The sequence below is a fragment of the Grammomys surdaster genome, unplaced genomic scaffold, assembly GCF_004785775.1.
Source record: "Grammomys surdaster isolate TR1022 unplaced genomic scaffold, NIH_TR_1.0 125928, whole genome shotgun sequence".
Classification (NCBI taxonomy): domain Eukaryota; kingdom Metazoa; phylum Chordata; class Mammalia; order Rodentia; family Muridae; genus Grammomys; species Grammomys surdaster.
This window is the reverse complement of record NW_021620751.1, coordinates 30,917-48,136: the sequence shown is the minus strand read 5'-3', so window position 1 is coordinate 48,136 and position 17,220 is coordinate 30,917. Positions and strand designations below refer to the sequence as shown.

The following is a 17,220-nucleotide window of genomic DNA, read 5'->3' as shown; positions in this document are numbered from 1 at the left end:
TTGGCCAACTACTTTATGAGACATCTCAAGATAATTAATTTACGCAAGAGGATCTGTCGATAAAGTGTAAAATGTATATTGGGTATTTTTTCCCTGGTAAAATGCAGTAGAGTACTAACTGTGAATCCTACCAACCCAACACACAGACACTGAAAGACAAGCTCTTCTCCCATCCAGGGCATGACAAGAAGCTGTTAGGAGTCCCTACATACTATGACATGCCAGGTTACGCTTCCTTTCATTCTGATTTGTTTTCTGAGAGGAGATTGTAGCTGCCTTGTGCTCAGTTTCCTTCTAAATAACCATTATTTTACTTTTTGAGACTTTAAGACATGCATATAACATGTTTTGATCAAATTGTTGAATTGGATTACATGAATACATTTATCAACACTGATACAAAAATTTTGATTGGTTATGTGTAAGAAACAATGATCAGCTATGTAAATTAATATGCTTTCAATTCTGTATAGAGGAGAATTCAGAGAGCAACCACGTTATGATGTCACTGCCTTTGTGAAACATTTTAGAATACTTTAGTATTTATATAGCATCAACAATTAAACACAATCATCACCTCCTGCTTTATTGTAAATGCTCCATCATAAAAGAGACATTAAATACTGTCATGTAAACAGAAAATAATCTAACATTTACTCTCACTACTTTTTTCTCTTCAAAAACTAATGGTCATTCAGTTATCAGCTTTGAGCAATGCAAGTTACATTTTAACTTCTTGGCTAATACTTCATCGATAAAAGCTCAAGCAGTGGCAAAGGGATCACACTGTGAACAGAAGGACTTTGATTTCCAGGATGCCTGTCAAGTGGATTTCTACTCTGCTCCTGCTGCAAATGGGTTTCTGCATCAGATCTGGGAACTGTGGGAAGGTGTTGGTGTGGCCAATGGAATACAGTCACTGGATGAATTTAAAGATAATACTGGATGAACTTGTGCAGAGGGGCCATGAAGTCACTGTTCTGAGACCTTCATCTTCCATCTTTCTTGATCCCAAAAAAGCATCTGGTCTTATATATGAAACATTTCCTACAGCTTCTAATAATGTTGAAGTAGAAAAGTTTTTTACCCAGTGGGTGAATACATGGACATATGATGTGCCAAAAGATACATGTTTGAGATACTACCCCTCATTGAACATAATGTTTCATCAATTTTCTGACTTGTGGTTAAGGCTTTGTAGAGAAGTAGTTTCAAACAAAGGACTTATTGAAAAACTAAAGAAATCTAAGTTTGATGTTGTTCTTTCAGATGCCGTTGGTCCCTGTGGTGAGCTTATAGCTGAGCTATTGCAGTTACCTTTTGTGTACAGTCTTCGCTTTGGTAATGGTTATGGGATTGAAAAGTACAGTGGGAGACAACTCTTCCCTCCTTCTTACGTACCTATTATTTTATCAGGATTAAGTGGTCAAATGACATTCATGGAGAGAGTAGAAAATATGATATGTTTACTTTATTTTGACTTTTGGTACGAGTCATTTCCTGCTAAGGACTGGGATCCATTTTTCAGTGAAATTTTAGGTAAGTTGTGCATCTCATCAGCAGTGTGAGGCTCTTTCATTGCTCTTCAAGGTATTCTTAGGTACAGATTGGTCTCTTATGATGAAATGATTAAATGAAATACAATATTGCCTAATGATCTCACTAAACCTATGAGAGAGCTTATATTACTGATCAAAGAGAAGAAGGTAGCAGCTCTGATCCAGGACATTTAGGAAGTAATGCAGTTACAAGTTGAGGGTGCTAGCTTTCTCTAAGCAATTTCACATTTATTTTTATCAGATTTTTCTTTGTTTTCAAAAGATAAGGTACTTCCCTAATGTGCTGTGTGTACGTGTGTGTGTGTGTGTGTGTGTGTGTGTGTGTGTGTGTGTGTGTGTGATTTATGGATATTTGTGTTCACATTGGGTGCAATTGCACATACACCTGTGTGCCTGTGGAAATGGATACCAAATACAGCATCTAATGTCTACTTCCATCCCTACCTAATTCATTTAATGAGACAAGATCTTTCACTGAATCAGAACCAATTTGACAGAGTGATCTGGTCAATAGCTCCAAGAATCCACTCAACACTGCACCACAAGCACAGGTGTCCACACTGCATACAGGTTTTAGGTACCTGTACCTAAATGGGCATTCACATGCAAGCCATGGTGCAGCTACAGCAAACATTTGACCAGTTGACCACTCTCCCATCCTATTCTTGATAAATTTTAAAAAGGAATATATTTAATAGTGTCTTTGATGTACAGCTTTTGGAAGGTTGTTCTGTCATGTTAGAATCTGTTTTTGAATTTTTCTTAAAATATTGCTTTCCTTATTTTCTAAAGAATTCCCTGTCCTAATATATGCTTAATATATATTCACCCCTCAAGACAGAATTACATCCAAGTCTCCATTTTAAAGAATTAAAGTCCTGAAGCTTGGACCCAAATTTATCTGTTCTGTACTGTCAGCAGTTGCAGTCCCCTGCTTTAAAGTAAAGAAGGTACAACTAAGCAAGAACAAAAATTTCAATTTCTAAAAACATTCCAAGTAATATTTGTAAATATTTTCTACAAAGAAATGCATATGATTACATTGCTAGTGTGAAAGAAAAAGTAGGGTTAGGTGTCATAAATTCTTCCAGGAATCACCCTTATAAATCTCCTGAACACTGAGAGTAAGAGATTGCTTGTTTGTTATAGAAACTAACTTGATTCCTGGAAAGGTTATGCTAAAGTAGCTTGACTGTAGAGGTAGAATTTCCTTTATATTGGCATCTACCTTTCTGAAGCTTTAGAGGACCAAAATGCATGGCAGATATGTAGAAGCTTAGCAGATTGGATGAAAATAGGATTTCTGAATTACTAAGGTGACATTAGCATTTCATCTCACTTTGATTTTAACAAGCATACATTAAGTAAACCATAAATAAATTACACTTTAGGTGCTTTATACATAAATGAATGTAATTGTTTCATAAATGCACACTTTGTTTCTTTAGTAATATTATTTCAACACTTTTCAGACAGTATGTTATTCACATGGCAATACTTTTATTATAATTTTGCTCTTTGAACCCCAATTCATTTCTCCATTTAGGAAGACCCACTACTATGGTTGACACTATGAAGAAAGCAGAAATGTGGCTCATTCGGTCCTACTGGGACTTGGAGTTTCCTCGCCCATCCTTACCAAACATTGAGTTTGTTGGAGGACTCCACTGCAAACCTGCCAAGCCATTGCCTAAGGTAAATACATTCTTTGGGTTTTGTTTTATTTCATTTTATTTCAAAGGGTTCTACACCATACTTTTAGTTTCCCTTCCAGTAAGACAGAATGGTAAGTAGGGAAAGGTCTGGCCAAATAGATGCTCCAAGTTAAAACAGTCACAAATGTATGAATTTCCTTCAATTTATAGAATAACAGAAGAGACATGGGGAAATAGCTTAATCCAGTGACTCAAAAATTTAGGTATATTTCTACAGAAAACTGCAAAATGATTAGTATACACCTGAATAAGTTCTTAATGTGCAAAGAAATAACATAAAGGTGTCTATGCCAAAATCATATTTAATAATCCATTAATAAAAATTGAATATAATATATTTTAAAAAATGATTATAATTCTAAAGAGGCCATTGAATAGAAATAATAAAAAAAATTGTAAACTCATTGATCTAAAAAAGAGAAAGCCTAAGGTATGAAAGAGAAGTTGGACAATACAGCTAAGAAATATGCAAGAAAATAAGATGCTAGTTTACCGAGAGCAAGTTCAAGGACCTGAATGTATGATGTGTGCAAAGCAAGGGATTTTGATAAACAGACATTCTCAATAGAACACAGAGAAAGGGAGTGAACTGAGAAGTAAGAGCAGATTTCTTTTAAAATTTAAAAAAAAAAGGCTACAAGATGCAGTCGCCCATTGGAAAGGGCCAAGACAGAAAATAAAAAACATTTAGGAGATTAATGCTGTGGTCCAGATAGTAAAGAAGATGAAGCTAGAATAGAATACTTATAGATCTCAGTACATCTAACCATAGTCTAATACTACCAAGACCATACAAGGTTTGAAAAGTTGACACCCATAAAACTAAATATATATCTCAGGTTCTTAGTGGGCAATGCTAAGTTAATGCTCAATATTTCCATCACTGCTATCTTTGTTGTTACTGTTAGGCTGTGATAATATTGCTGACACAACAAGCTACAATGACAATGAGATTTGTTGGTCATGAACACAAAGGTTTCAGGACTTGGCTCAAGTTAGTTCAGTCCTAGGGTAGGACAGACCCTATTGGAGGCATATGTGTATAGAAGGATCTGTTTGTACCATGAAGGAGGGGAAGCAGAGACTTAGTTGGATTGTTCCCAATACAAGAAGCCAGTTACATGATGTCATTCAGTAGGCTTCACTTCTTAAAGTTTCCAAATACTTCCCCAAAATGTACCATGACCAGCAATCACAAGATGTACCACTGAGTATGCAGGAGAACACTTAAATTCAAACTATAACGATTTACTAAAACTAGTAATTTTCTTATATTTAAAGAAACCTTAGATTCATATTGTTCAATAATAATGAAAATTTCAACACTTTTATCATCCTGAAATTATAAATGCCATTCATATTTATAAAGTAAATGTATAAATTTTGGCATCAAAATGGAAAACGTGTAAACTTAAAATATATCTATGTCAATGGTTTTCTAGCTTAAAAAGAGAGTTCCTCAATATAGTGAATATTTATTATCAGTGACATTTAAGAAACACTCAACATTTCCACCAATTCCTGCACTCCCCACTTGAGATCTCAGACCAGACTTTTGTAGCATAGGGAATAAAAGGGATACTGTATGCTACTGATACAGAAGATTTTTAGTTTTGTTTAATTGTTATTATTTCTCTCTCATACACACACACACACACACATACACACACATGTGCGTACACACACACCATACCTATGTATAGAAAAACATATTAAACAATATTTGAGTCCATTAAGTGTTGTTCATATGTACTCATATGTACATCTGTTAAAGGGCAAATCTTTTGTTATTGGGTAAACAGTTTGGTGCTCTTCTCTGGGGAAGACTGATCAAACCTTTTCTGTCTTCTGACAGACTACAAGAGATCCCTAAAGCCATTTTGAGTAACATGGTCCCTAGCATCAACCACAAGAATAACCATAGAAAAATACATATAATGGACATGAGCGTTCCTATCACTTGCTGATGATCAGATTTAAATGACTCAATCATTATGCCATTATATCTGCTATGAAATGAAAATCACAGCTGTAAGACAATTAGCAAGATTTTCGTTAATGACATATAATACGATTTTCATGGATTTCTCACAGTTTTATATTACTAACAGCTACATAACATTCAAATATTTTTCATTTACTTTTAATTTTGTATGAAGCATGTGTGCACATTCAGGGAGGAGAGCTTCATGGCACGTGTATAAATGGGGGAGTCTATTCTTTCTTCCAGCTGGTGAATTACAAGAGCGAGATTCAGGCCATCAAGGTCGGCAAAAAGAATCCTACCAACTGAGCCATCTCACTGGCCACTGAAGGAGTCTTCTATGGTTACTATCCAAATAACAATTAAAACTTAATCATTTAGACTATGCACAGTGATTTTCTATGATCAAAGGCCAATTTCATGTGCATGTAGGTTTTGGACATTTATCCTGTACTTGAATGATTTCTCAGTTTCCTTAGAGAAGCACTCAGTGTTATTAGTTATTAGTTATAGTTATAGTTATTAGTTATAGTGTTATTAGAACAAGTGAAAGAAGACAATGAAAACAGTGTGCAACAATACAATAATCATAATTGGTAATAATAACTGTTGTTATTATGTTTCACAAATAAGATTTTAACCTAAGTTATATATTGTAAACTTTATTATTCTGTGTTGAAATTTCTCTATTCAGTCTGGAAAGATGACTCAGCAGGCAAAAGACTAGCCTAAAAGTCTGATAACCTGAGTTTCATCCCTAGAAATAACCAAAAATGGTAGAAAAGTGCCAGGGGACAGCCCAAGGATTCAGACAGGTCCCTGCAAAAGAGATAAGGAACTGGCAGAAGGGATTTTGGATGAATGAGTCAGAGACTAGGGCTGGGAGAATCTTGCCTCTCTGACTGAGTAGCAACTGGGATGTTTATTTATACAGACTCCACAAAAGAGGCAAATTTACGATTTTAAAAGAAATATCAATCATAATCATCTTGTCCCCGGGAAAGTGTTAAAAGGACACAGAGAAAAAGTATTACCGATCTCAAATCATTTTAGAGTACATGAGTGTTTAAGACATATGAGATCGTATTCCCTATAAAAGTGAAACGGTAAACGGGTAGAAAAGTATCTGAGTCAGTCTAGGCAAGTTCCCAAGCCTTGAACAATGTATACTGGTTCAAGTACAACTTGTGAGTTGGCCTGGTTTAAAGTTTTCAAAGCTCTCCCATGCTGCAGCTTGACTTGTTCTATTCATTTGTTTTCTAGTTAAATGACCTCACTGTAACAGTGTGAGTCAGTCTCCTTATGATTGGCAAATTCTTGTATTTCTTTTATATCACGTTGTTTTAGGCAAACTAACATTGTTACTATGTTTTTATTTTCTGGGGGCAATCTTCTGTTGACTACAGGTAGGAGGGAGCCTGCAATCTGATCTGTTCCCAAATCTATTGTTTTTGAGTTTGCTTAGGGTCACGTGTACCAAGAGAACTCTCGAGTGATCCAATTTTTTGTGCTGTTCTCGATCTCCATAGCAAGGAAGACTCCCAAGTAGGGCCAGATAAGGTTACTTCTTTGAGAACAGAAATAATATTCTGGGAAAAAGACATAAATGAATAATAATGTATAAAGTCTCCCACAAATGCAACATAAAGAGATCAGAAACCTAGGATTAAAGCCAGCACAAGCTGGACAGTAGTGGCGCACGCCTTTAATCCCAGCGCTTGGGAGGCAGAGACAGGCAGATTTCTGAGTTCGAGGCCAGCCTGGTCTACAGAGTGAGTTCCAAGACAGCCAGGGCTACACAGAGAAACCCTGTCTAGAAAGAACGAAAGAAAGCCAGCACAATGGTGAAGACACCATTTGCCTCACCTTTACTGGACTGTGTCAGATAGTTGTCCTGGCTTCATGACACTGTTTCTCACAGTGGGCCAGAAGAGAAACACTTATGAAGTTTATTTTTTGTCCTCTGCCCTTCTCTTGGTTGCTGTTTATTTTATTTTATTTTATTTTGTTTGGTTTGGTTTGGTTTGGTTTGGTTTGGTTTGGTTTGGCTTGGTTTGGTTTGGTTTTTGGAGATAGGATTTCTCTGTAAAGCCCTGGCCTGGCTGTCCTGGAACTCTCGCTGTAGACCAAGCTGGCCTCGAATTCAAAAATCTGCCTGCCTCCACCTTCCAAGTGCTGGGATTAAAGGCATGCACCACCACTGCCCGGCTTGGTTGCTATTTATTCTCTCTCTCTCTCTCTCTCTCTCTCTCTCTCTCTCTCTCTCTCTCTCCCTCTCTCTCAATATAAATTATATCACTCAATAAAAATTTCTCTTAATTTTTTGCCTTCCACAATTCCCTGCTTTTCTATTGCTTATCAATTGTTCTTGTGACTTCTTTCCTTTAAAAGATAATCAGGGGATAGAGAGATGACTCACCTATTAAAGATCATGGGCTGCTCTTCCAGAGGATAGAGGTTCAATGTCCAGCCTCCACATGGCAGCTAAAAACTGTCTGTAACTCCAGTTCCAGAGAATCTGATACCACCCCACAGATATACTTGCAGGCAAAATATAAATGCTATAAAATAAAAGTTAAAAGAAAATCATTTGTAAGAAAAGAAATCAGAAGTTAAAAATTGAATAAACTGTCTTGTTAATATCTATAAACAAACACTACATAGTATATGTATCTAAGCTATACAAAGTAAAATCAACTATTATATAATCAATATGCATCATAATTTTACAAAAACAGCTTTACAAAATGATTATGTAAATTCTATATGTAATTATCACATTTTTGGAATTGTTTTACCAAATCCTTTAATACCTTAAATCAACTAGGGTAAAAAGTTCATACTGAGTAACTTATATACATATACTTCATAGAATAGTTTTATATCACTGTCATTTACATTAAGTGACCAGTCACAGAAAGTTTATATGGAAATGAAGAAATGGAGAAATCATATTCTCTATAGGCTAAAAAAAAATGTCAATGAGGATTACAATTTTCAGATCACATCATATGATGTACATCTTATAATTTTAATTTTTCAGAAGATAATACTTGGAATGCTTGTTGCTCCAATATATAAATATACATAGTGGTGCTCCCCATGAACATAGGATGACTAAGACAGCAATGATTATCTTTTATATGTTTCACCACTGGTACTTATCATTCTTATAATACTTCATTTTTCTCTTAGATTTTAACAGCAATTTCAATAGTGTTTCCTATGCTGTTGATTTTGGCAGTAAAACATTCTCTGTCTTCACAGGAAATGGAAGAGTTTGCACAGAGCTCAGGCGAACATGGTGTGGTGGTGTTTTCCCTGGGGTCGATGATCAGGAACATAACACAAGAAAGGGCCAACACAATTGCATCAGCCCTGGCGCAGATTCCACAAAAGGTAAAATGGCGCCCCAATGGGAGCCAGCTATCTACTGAGTTTATGAAAGTGTGGAAAGGTCCAATTCTAAAATGTTCCTTTATGCCAAATCAAGTGTTATGATTTGCCTTAGCCAGTTTAAAAATAAGAATTTGAAATTTTTTAGACTGTGTTCTTTTAATTGATGGTAATGCTGACATAAACCTGTGATCACCGAGAAGCGTGGTGAGCACAGCTATTGTAAGAGGAACTACACCAAGTAACTAAACTGTTATCAGTCACTTGTTCATTTTGCTTAAGCCTTGTCTGAATACAGAAATTCAGGAATCCATTTATTTAAAAAAATATTTGATTTAATAACTTTACTAGCAGATTGTGAGAGGCGGAGAATCTGCAGTGTAACATGAAGACTCCCCAGGTAACCCTGCAGTATTTACAAAAAACACTAATATAGGGTTACTTAGTTACCATTCGAGAAGCTGTTTGGAGAAAGGGAGACCAAGGTTCACCATCACAGTCCCTTCCATCGTGTTTAAGAGAAACAAAAGGAAAGATCAGGCCTTCTAAAGAGGAGCCTATCAAAGTCTGAAAGCACAAGACGTAAAAGTGAAGGTGGAATGGTCCCTGTCCTTATGATTAACCAACAATACATGATCAAATATCATCCGTGGGACTATGTCTCTACCACAGTAGAGTAAAATACCTCCCATTTAGGAAGAAGTAGAGAAATAAGAGAGAGTCCAGTAGAAATGAGCTTTATACCAGAAAAGGTCCAGGTGGTTCTCTCTTCGTAAGGTATATAAAGATAATTTACCACAGATGAACTTTAATCCCGAATACTTAGAAACTAGAGTGTTGTTTTGTATTGCATGAAGTCACCTATAATCCTCATGCTGGTTCTCACTGAAGTCCCAAAGTTAAGTTTTAACATGTCACAGCAGACAGATAGTAAATATGTAAGCAAAGCTCCAATTTGTGAGGGTAGCTTGGGATTTCAAGAATCACTCCAGTTTGTGTGGTACAAGCAAGGGTGTGGACCTCTCTACTCATAGAAATACTGTGACAGCAACCACACTATGCCAATCATGAATATGAATGTGGACAAAGGTGACAAAGTCATGGCCAGGTTAATGGCCAATGTAAACACCTACAGTCTGTGAGGCTATTCCCAGGATCATACAGACAGATGACTCCATTCTCTAATTTGGCATCTTGGTACCTTTCCAGAAACTTCTAAACAGTGAGATTGGTGGATATGGAATACTTGCCAAAATTAATAACAAATAATATTTTTTAAATGCTAAACTCTTTTAAAATAACATAGGACAAGTGAATATAAATGGGTTATTTTATTCTAGCATGGAATTGAAAAGGGAAAATTAGAAGTACTATAGTAAATAAACTTAAATGTTTCTTAAGTACATTCATATTTCATTAACTAATTCATTTGTGCACATAGCTCAATAAGGCAAGTCATGATTACATTAAATGTGATTAAATTTAGAAAGAAACACAGATGATGCTAGTACAGTCTGTGTCTCAGGTTTTTGATAGTTCTTAATGACTCCTTTCCTGATTTCCACATCTGTGCTATAAAAGGCACTTTTAGTTAAGCAGTGTCTAACTTTTAAAATAGTATATTTTAAATTTTGAATCCTTACATAAATTATTATCTAACATCTAACAGGTTCTTTGGAGATTTGAGGGCAAGAAACCAGACACCTTAGGACCCAATACTCGGGTGTTCAAGTGGATGCCCCAGAATGACCTTCTTGGTAAGACCCTGAGAATCAAATACTGAAAACACAAATCACAGAATCAATAGGCTCATAGGGACTCAAAGACTGAACTAAGAATCACAGAGCCTGTGTAGGTCTAACCCAGGCCCTCTGAATATGTTATAGTTGTGTAGCTTGTTTTTGTGGGACCTCCTAACAGGAAGCAAGAGATGTTTCTCCCTAAGATCTTATATAGCAATTCCAATACTATGAAAATCCTTAGAGAAGACGTGTCCAAGTCAGTTTCATCTCAATTCCTTATGGCCGTATGTCTGATGTGTATTATGTCTTCAGCAGTGAGGCCTTATCTTCAAGCTCTGAGAGACAATGATTGCCTCTCAGGAGGGAAGTTTATATTGTTTGGAGAAAGTACTAGACCACCCCCTCCCACCCTTAACAGGCAACCCAACAACTGCCCACACAACCTGTGACCCAAAAACTCAAAGTGAAGTTTTTCTTTCCTGACACTGGGTTGGCTCCTGAGAGCAGCAGTATCACCTCACTTTGCAAAACTCCATCCAAACTACACACACACACACACACACACACACACAGAGAGAGAGAGAGAGAGAGAGAGAGAGAGAGAGAGAGAGAGACATAGACAGAGAGAGACAGAGACAGACAGAGACAGAGAGACAGAGACAGACAGAGACAGAGACAGAGACAGAAAAAAAGAGAGACAGAGACACAGGGACAGACAACAGACAGACAGACAGACAGACAGACAGACAGACAGATGGGTGCTTGTGCAGGTGGACAGACAGGCAGGCAAACAAGGAAGCAGGCAGAAACAAAAAGACAGAAAGTGTATGTGTGTGCTAATAAGCAAACCTATTATTGTTATTTCCCTATTGACTTTTCAAGCTTCTTGAGTTGCATTTTTTACTTTGGGAGGGGAGGAGGGCAATGGAAGGAAGAGTCAGAAAACAATGAGTGGTACTAAGAACATAAGAACTCTTGTGTTATAACAAACACAAGATGGTCTCAGACATTCATTTCCTCCATCCAATATGTACTTTGTGTGTTCAAGTGATAAGCACTTTTCATCACAAACCTCATACCAGAACATATACCACATCTGTGACTCCTCCTCCATCTACTTCTTCCATAAGCCCTAGCTCCAAAATAAAGAAAACCTAAGATACAGCTTACTCTCACTTATGCTTCTATGCAGGAAGGTACTTCATACTCTGAGATATTAAACCAATTTAGGCAATTGAATTTAACTTTTTATATTAAAAAATACACTGCCTCTTTTTACACACTTATATGTAAGACTTCTAATGAGTATATTTTCTGACGTTCTTATGATCTTAGGTCATCCAAAAACTAAAGCTTTTGTAACTCATGGTGGAGCCAATGGCATCTATGAGGCGATCCATCACGGAGTCCCCATGGTTGGCATCCCTTTGTTTGCAGAACAACATGACAATATTGCCCACATGGTGGCCAAAGGAGCAGCTGTTTCTGTAGACTTCCATACAATGTCCAGCTCAGATTTGCTCAATGCACTGAAGGCTGTCATCAATAACCCTTCGTGAGTATAACAGTATATTTATTTATTTGTATTTTATTGGAACCCAGAACTTTACACATGCATTCTGAACAAGTTCATTGCCCTGTGTGACAAGCCCATTTATTTTAGATTTCTCATGGGAAGATCCAAGAAGCAGAAATTAACCTGAAGAAAGAAATAATGATGACAATAAACAGCTGAATTAGACAGCAAGGGAATGTCTATGTGGTTTTCGGGTTTTTTTTTTTTCATTATTTTTGTTTGAGAGTCCTAATTTAACTTGACATATTTCTCTTTCATCCTGCAAAGCTCTGGAATAACAAAATTTTACCAACATGCAAGACAAAAGTGCTTTTAAGTTGTTATACTAACAAAAAAAATTTCAGAGTTTTAGGATAATTCAAATTATTGAAAAATATATACACACGCACACACGCGCACACACACACACACACCTGGGAGTTTAAAGTTCAGGTGGGGTGGGGGTGCGGGTGGGGACATCCTCATGGAGAGAGGGTGTAGGAAAGAGGTATGGGGTGTGGAATAGTTGGAGGATGAAATATTCCATATATAATGGAAAGAATCAGAGGCTCATAACAGGTGAGTTGTGGGGACGGAACAGGCAAGTAGCAAAGTTATAATGGCAATATGTAACTTCTATTACTATTACAACTGGTATTCTCAGCATGAGAACTTGGTAGATTTTAATTGTAGAGTAAGTATAGTCTTATAAGTTAAAATACCTACTGATAGTTGAAATTTTGGTAGAGTGAAACAATTGAAGATAGCTATCATTTTTCTTTTTCTTTAAAACATCTCCTCAAATTTGCTTTTTGCTAGTCAGAAAGTTAACAATAATCTCTAATTCCAATTATATTTAATGCTTCCAATTTTGTCTCTGTCAATATTTTGTTTCATCATTGATATGTGCTAAAAAAATAGACCTTGTGATTTTTACTCAATAACATCAGGAAAAGATGGTTCTACTTGTAAATTGTGCACATCCTTAAGTTTTAAGTTATGGTTGCCTTTTTGGAAGAATTGTAAAATTTATTTTATTTATTTATTTATTTATTTATTTATTTATTTATTTATTTCAGACTCCAGATTTAATTCCCCACCCCATGGTCTACCCTCCGACTGTTCCACATCCCATACCTTCTCCTCACCCCCTCTCTAAACTAGGATGTCCCTACCCCCACACCCTACCCGACCTCTAAACTCCCAGGAGCCTCCAGTCTCTTGAGAGTTAGGTACATTATTTCTGATTGAACACAGACCCAGCAGTCCTCTGCTGTATATGTGTTGAGGACCTCATATCAGCTGGTGTATGCTGCCTGGATGGTGGTCCAGTGTTTGAGTGATCTCGGGGTTCCAGATTAATTGAGACTACTGGTCCTCCTACAGGGTGACCCTCCTCCTCAGATTCTTTCTGCCTTTCCCTAATTCAGCCATAGGGGTCAGCACCTTCTGTCCATTGGTAAGGTGCAACTATCTGCATCTGACTCTTTCAGCTGCTTGTTGGGTCTTCTGAGGAGGCCCCTTTTTGTGAGCACTCCATAGTCTCAGTAATATTGTCAGGCCATAGGGTCTCCCCTTGAGCTGTATCCCACTTTGGGCCTGTTGCTGGACCTTCTTTTCCTCAGGCTCCTCTCCGTTTCCATCCCTGCAGTTCTTTCACACAGGAATAATTATGGGTAGGAGTTTTGAGTGTGGGATGGCAACACCCTCCCTCATTTGATGCCCTGTCTTCCTGCTGGAGTTGGGCTGCATAACTTTCTTCTCCCTACTGTTGGGCATTTCATCTAAGGTCCCTTCCTTTGAGTCCTGAAAGTTTCTCACCTCCAGGTCTCTGGTGCATTCTGGAGGGTTCCCTCAACCTTCTACCTCCCTAGGTTGCCTGTTTTCATTCCCTCAGGGCTTCAGTCCTTTTCCCTCATGCAATACTAGATGGAGATCCCTTCTCCCCCACCCGACCCCTGTCCACTTTCCCTCCTAGGTACCTTCCTCCCTCCCCACTTGTGATTGCTCTCTTCATCTCTTTGAAAAGAGAGAACTTAGCATATTGCTGTGTAATTGCCAAATATCTTACAAAGTAATTATTTACTTTCCAAATTACTTCGGAGCATGCATTTAGTTAAATTATGCTTCCTAGTCATGTAATTCCATTCATCACAGATATTATGCATGTATTTCATGCATAAAAATACAAACATTTGTTTAGAAGTATATTGGTGATAAATAAGCAATAGGCAAATTTTAAACCAAGCTAACTCAATGTAAGTAGATGTTAATCATTCTAATATGCATTTTGTGAAACAAATTTTCTTGTTACAGCTTTTGGAAAATAATTTTTTCTTTTTTTTTTTCTTGGTTATTTTATTTGTTAACTTTCAAATGTTGTCCCCCTTCTCGGTTTCCCCTCTGCAAGCCCCCTAACTCATCCCCCCCTCTTTTCTTGATGGTCAAATATAAAACTCTTGTGTATACATATTTGTCTACATTTCTAATATTTAATAGACACGATGATGGCATTGGAAAATGGAGATTATTTTTAAATAGGCAATACATTTTGAAGTCTTATGGCACATTGAATTCATCTTTAGTAAATTGTACAACATCCTTGTCATAGACCTCATCTCCTGTATAACAATATATTACTACTGCTGCAACTGTCTCAAAAAACACTATCTTCTTTCTGGATATTTTATGGCTGCCTTTCTTGACTATATTATAAATAACAAGAAGGGAAACTGCATCTATTGCCACTGGTTCTGTGTTATGAGACAGTACATTAAGCTTTAAACTTGATGATCAATGTCTATAAATAAACCTCTTGCTGGTATGTTATCATATCACTACTATAATCAAATATCTCTTCAATGTTTCAATGTAAAATATTAAGAATTCTTAAAACCAAAAATCATGACACAGAAAAGAACAAACAGTAGTAGCAAGAATCTACTCTAACTCCACTTTACAGCAAGACTAACTCGAAGTATTCCAAGAGCCAGAACAATTTTAGTAATAAAGAAAAGTGTAGTTTTATTATTTATATTGAACAACTCACAACCAGAAGGAGATATTTATGAAAGGACCAAGTCAGCAAAGGGGCAATCACTGCACATCTATATTTATAATCAATAAGGACTAATAAGTGATTTGTACAAATTCCTCATCAATTCCAACTCCTTATCAGCTTTCTTCAGATATGCACCACAGAGGAAATGGCCTGGATTTGTCACTCATTTCCAAATTGTTCTACTGTTCTGAACTCTTAACACCAGCTACACTAATAATTGCTTTCTGCTTGACTCATACTTCTAAACCTCAAAACTAGCTCCTTTTGATTTTGTTTATTTTGCTTTGGGGCCTTAACTTATTCCAATCTCTTATTTATGAGTATTTATTTTCTTCCTAGCATTTCTGTTTATATATTTAACTCTCTGTGTTGAAGAAGTTCTAGCTTACACATTATTTAATAAGATCTTGACAGTGATAGGTGACCACAATCACTTCCCTTATGCTTTCATGTAATCAACTTTATGATGCATATAACTTTATACACATATATTTTCATATTCACTCTGTAAGAAAATGTCCATTGTATTTTCCTTTAGCTATAAAGAGAATGTGATGTGGTTGTCAACCATTCACCATGACCAGCCTATGAAGCCCCTAGACAGAGCAGTCTTCTGGATTGAGTTTGTCATGCGTCACAAAGGGGCCAAGCACCTGAGACCACTTGGCCATAACCTCACCTGGTACCAGTACCACTCTCTGGATGTGATTGGATTCCTACTCACCTGTGTGGTGGCCATTGCTTTCCTTGCTGTAAAATGCTGTCTGTTTGTTTACCGGTTCTTTGTAAAGAAGAGAAAGAATAAAAAAGACTAGGGCTCTTTAAGAAGGAAGGCTCTGATCTGTGGTCATGATGGGTAATACTATTCTATTCAATGCTAGAACTATGTATCAGATGCTTCTTGTTTTAAAAGGAATTGAGCTACTTGATCTATCTACATATTTTACTCCATAAGTTAAGAAATTAACCATTTTAAATTTTTATCTTCTTACATAAGTTGTTTTTGTGTTGATTTATCAATGTAATAATGCTGAGAATAATAACCTCTGAAACACCAACTTGTTTATGGGAGAAGAATAGGAAGTATCAAGTTTTTATTGTGAACTTTCAGATATCATTTTCAAAATAAAATTGAATAAAATGGACTATCAGTGTCTGCAAAAAGAAAAAGAAGAACATGATCCATTTCTAAAGTAATAAGGCAAAATAAATAGACAGGTAGATGGTAGGTAGATAGATAGATGATATAGACAGACAGACAGACAGACAGACAGACAGATATATGATCGATTCCTTTAAAAAGTAACAAAGCAGGTTTTATTGAAACTACTACAGTAAAGGAAAGAGGGTTCATAACACATACACAATCAGAAAACACTACCAACAACAAAACAACAAAAACAGTGAATACAAAGTGAAGTTTAAAGAACACTAAAACACAAGTAGAGGGGAATTAAAGAAATGGGAATTTTTAAAATGCCTTGGAGTAAGGGAAAAAAAATTTCTTAAATGTCCTAACAATAGAACAGTGTACAGTTCACAGTTTCACAGAGGCATAGGTGCGTGCAGTCAACGTTGAAAGTTAAATCCTCTTTAAAGACAGACTCCATGACAAAATACAAGTGTAAGCCTAAAGTTGATCTAGTCTAGGTACAAGTCCTATCTGCTACATGAGGATAAAAATAAATATTTTTCTTTTCTTTTTTATACATGTATTTGTTTGTTTTTTGTTTGTTTGTACATCCCAAATGCTGTCTCCCTCCTCTCCCTTCCCTCACAGACTCTCTCCTTTTATCCTCACTCCCTGTCTTCTCTGAAAGTGTAAACAAAGTACTTCAAGAAATTTTTGTTAGCTTATTACACAGTCTCAAGATGTTTCCTAAGATAATTCCCACTGAAAACTACATCGTCCAATAAACATTTTGTTGGAAAGGTAAAACACTTTTTTCACCACATGACAGACACCTTGAATATGCTTTTCATTGAATAGTCTTGTGCTGTTGGACAGTACGAAAATGCACAACAGAAAATGGCCTGCACAGCTAAAAATACTAGCTGAGTACCTCATGCTCAATTCAGAGTGCTTGATGCTTGGTGTTGTAGTACAAAAAGCCTGTCACTTTTAGTTGATGTGCTACACAAACTTAAGAGTACACTTACATTAATTTCCCGTTAAAAACATAGAGAATAATAATTGCCAAAAAAATG

The 17,220-nt window shown here is 36.4% G+C and overlaps 1 protein-coding gene across 2 annotated transcripts; it reads left to right on the top strand.

The window, feature by feature from the left end:
* Nucleotides 1-800: 800 nt before the first annotated feature.
* LOC114608598 (UDP-glucuronosyltransferase 2B7) lies at nt 801-16,719 on the top strand. 2 transcript variants are annotated; one of them, XM_028752597.1, is made up of 6 exons: nt 801-1,539; nt 3,106-3,254; nt 8,526-8,657; nt 10,324-10,411; nt 11,834-11,951; nt 15,551-16,719. In XM_028752597.1, exons 1-6 carry the CDS (start codon nt 816-818, stop codon nt 15,825-15,827), a joined length of 1,488 nt encoding a protein of 495 aa, XP_028608430.1. In that variant the 5' UTR covers nt 801-815; the 3' UTR covers nt 15,828-16,719. The 2 variants fall into 2 exon arrangements, with proteins under 2 accessions (XP_028608430.1, XP_028608429.1); XM_028752596.1 differs by having other exon boundaries at nt 11,732-11,951.
* The last annotated feature ends 501 nt before the right edge of the window (nt 16,720-17,220 follow it).

What these genes read in the sequence shown, in the direction of transcription:
- LOC114608598 (XM_028752596.1), top strand. Translation starts at nt 816, where the DNA reads ATGCCTGTCAAGTGGATTTCTACTCTGCTCCTGCTGCAAATGGGTTTC. An exon ending in TGGCGCAGATTCCACAAAAG is followed by an intron (nt 8,658 to 10,323) that starts GTAAAATGGCGC and finishes AACATCTAACAG; the next exon opens with GTTCTTTGGAGATTTGAGGG. An exon ending in GCTGTCATCAATAACCCTTC is followed by an intron (nt 11,952 to 15,550) that starts GTGAGTATAACA and finishes ATTTTCCTTTAG; the next exon opens with CTATAAAGAGAATGTGATGT.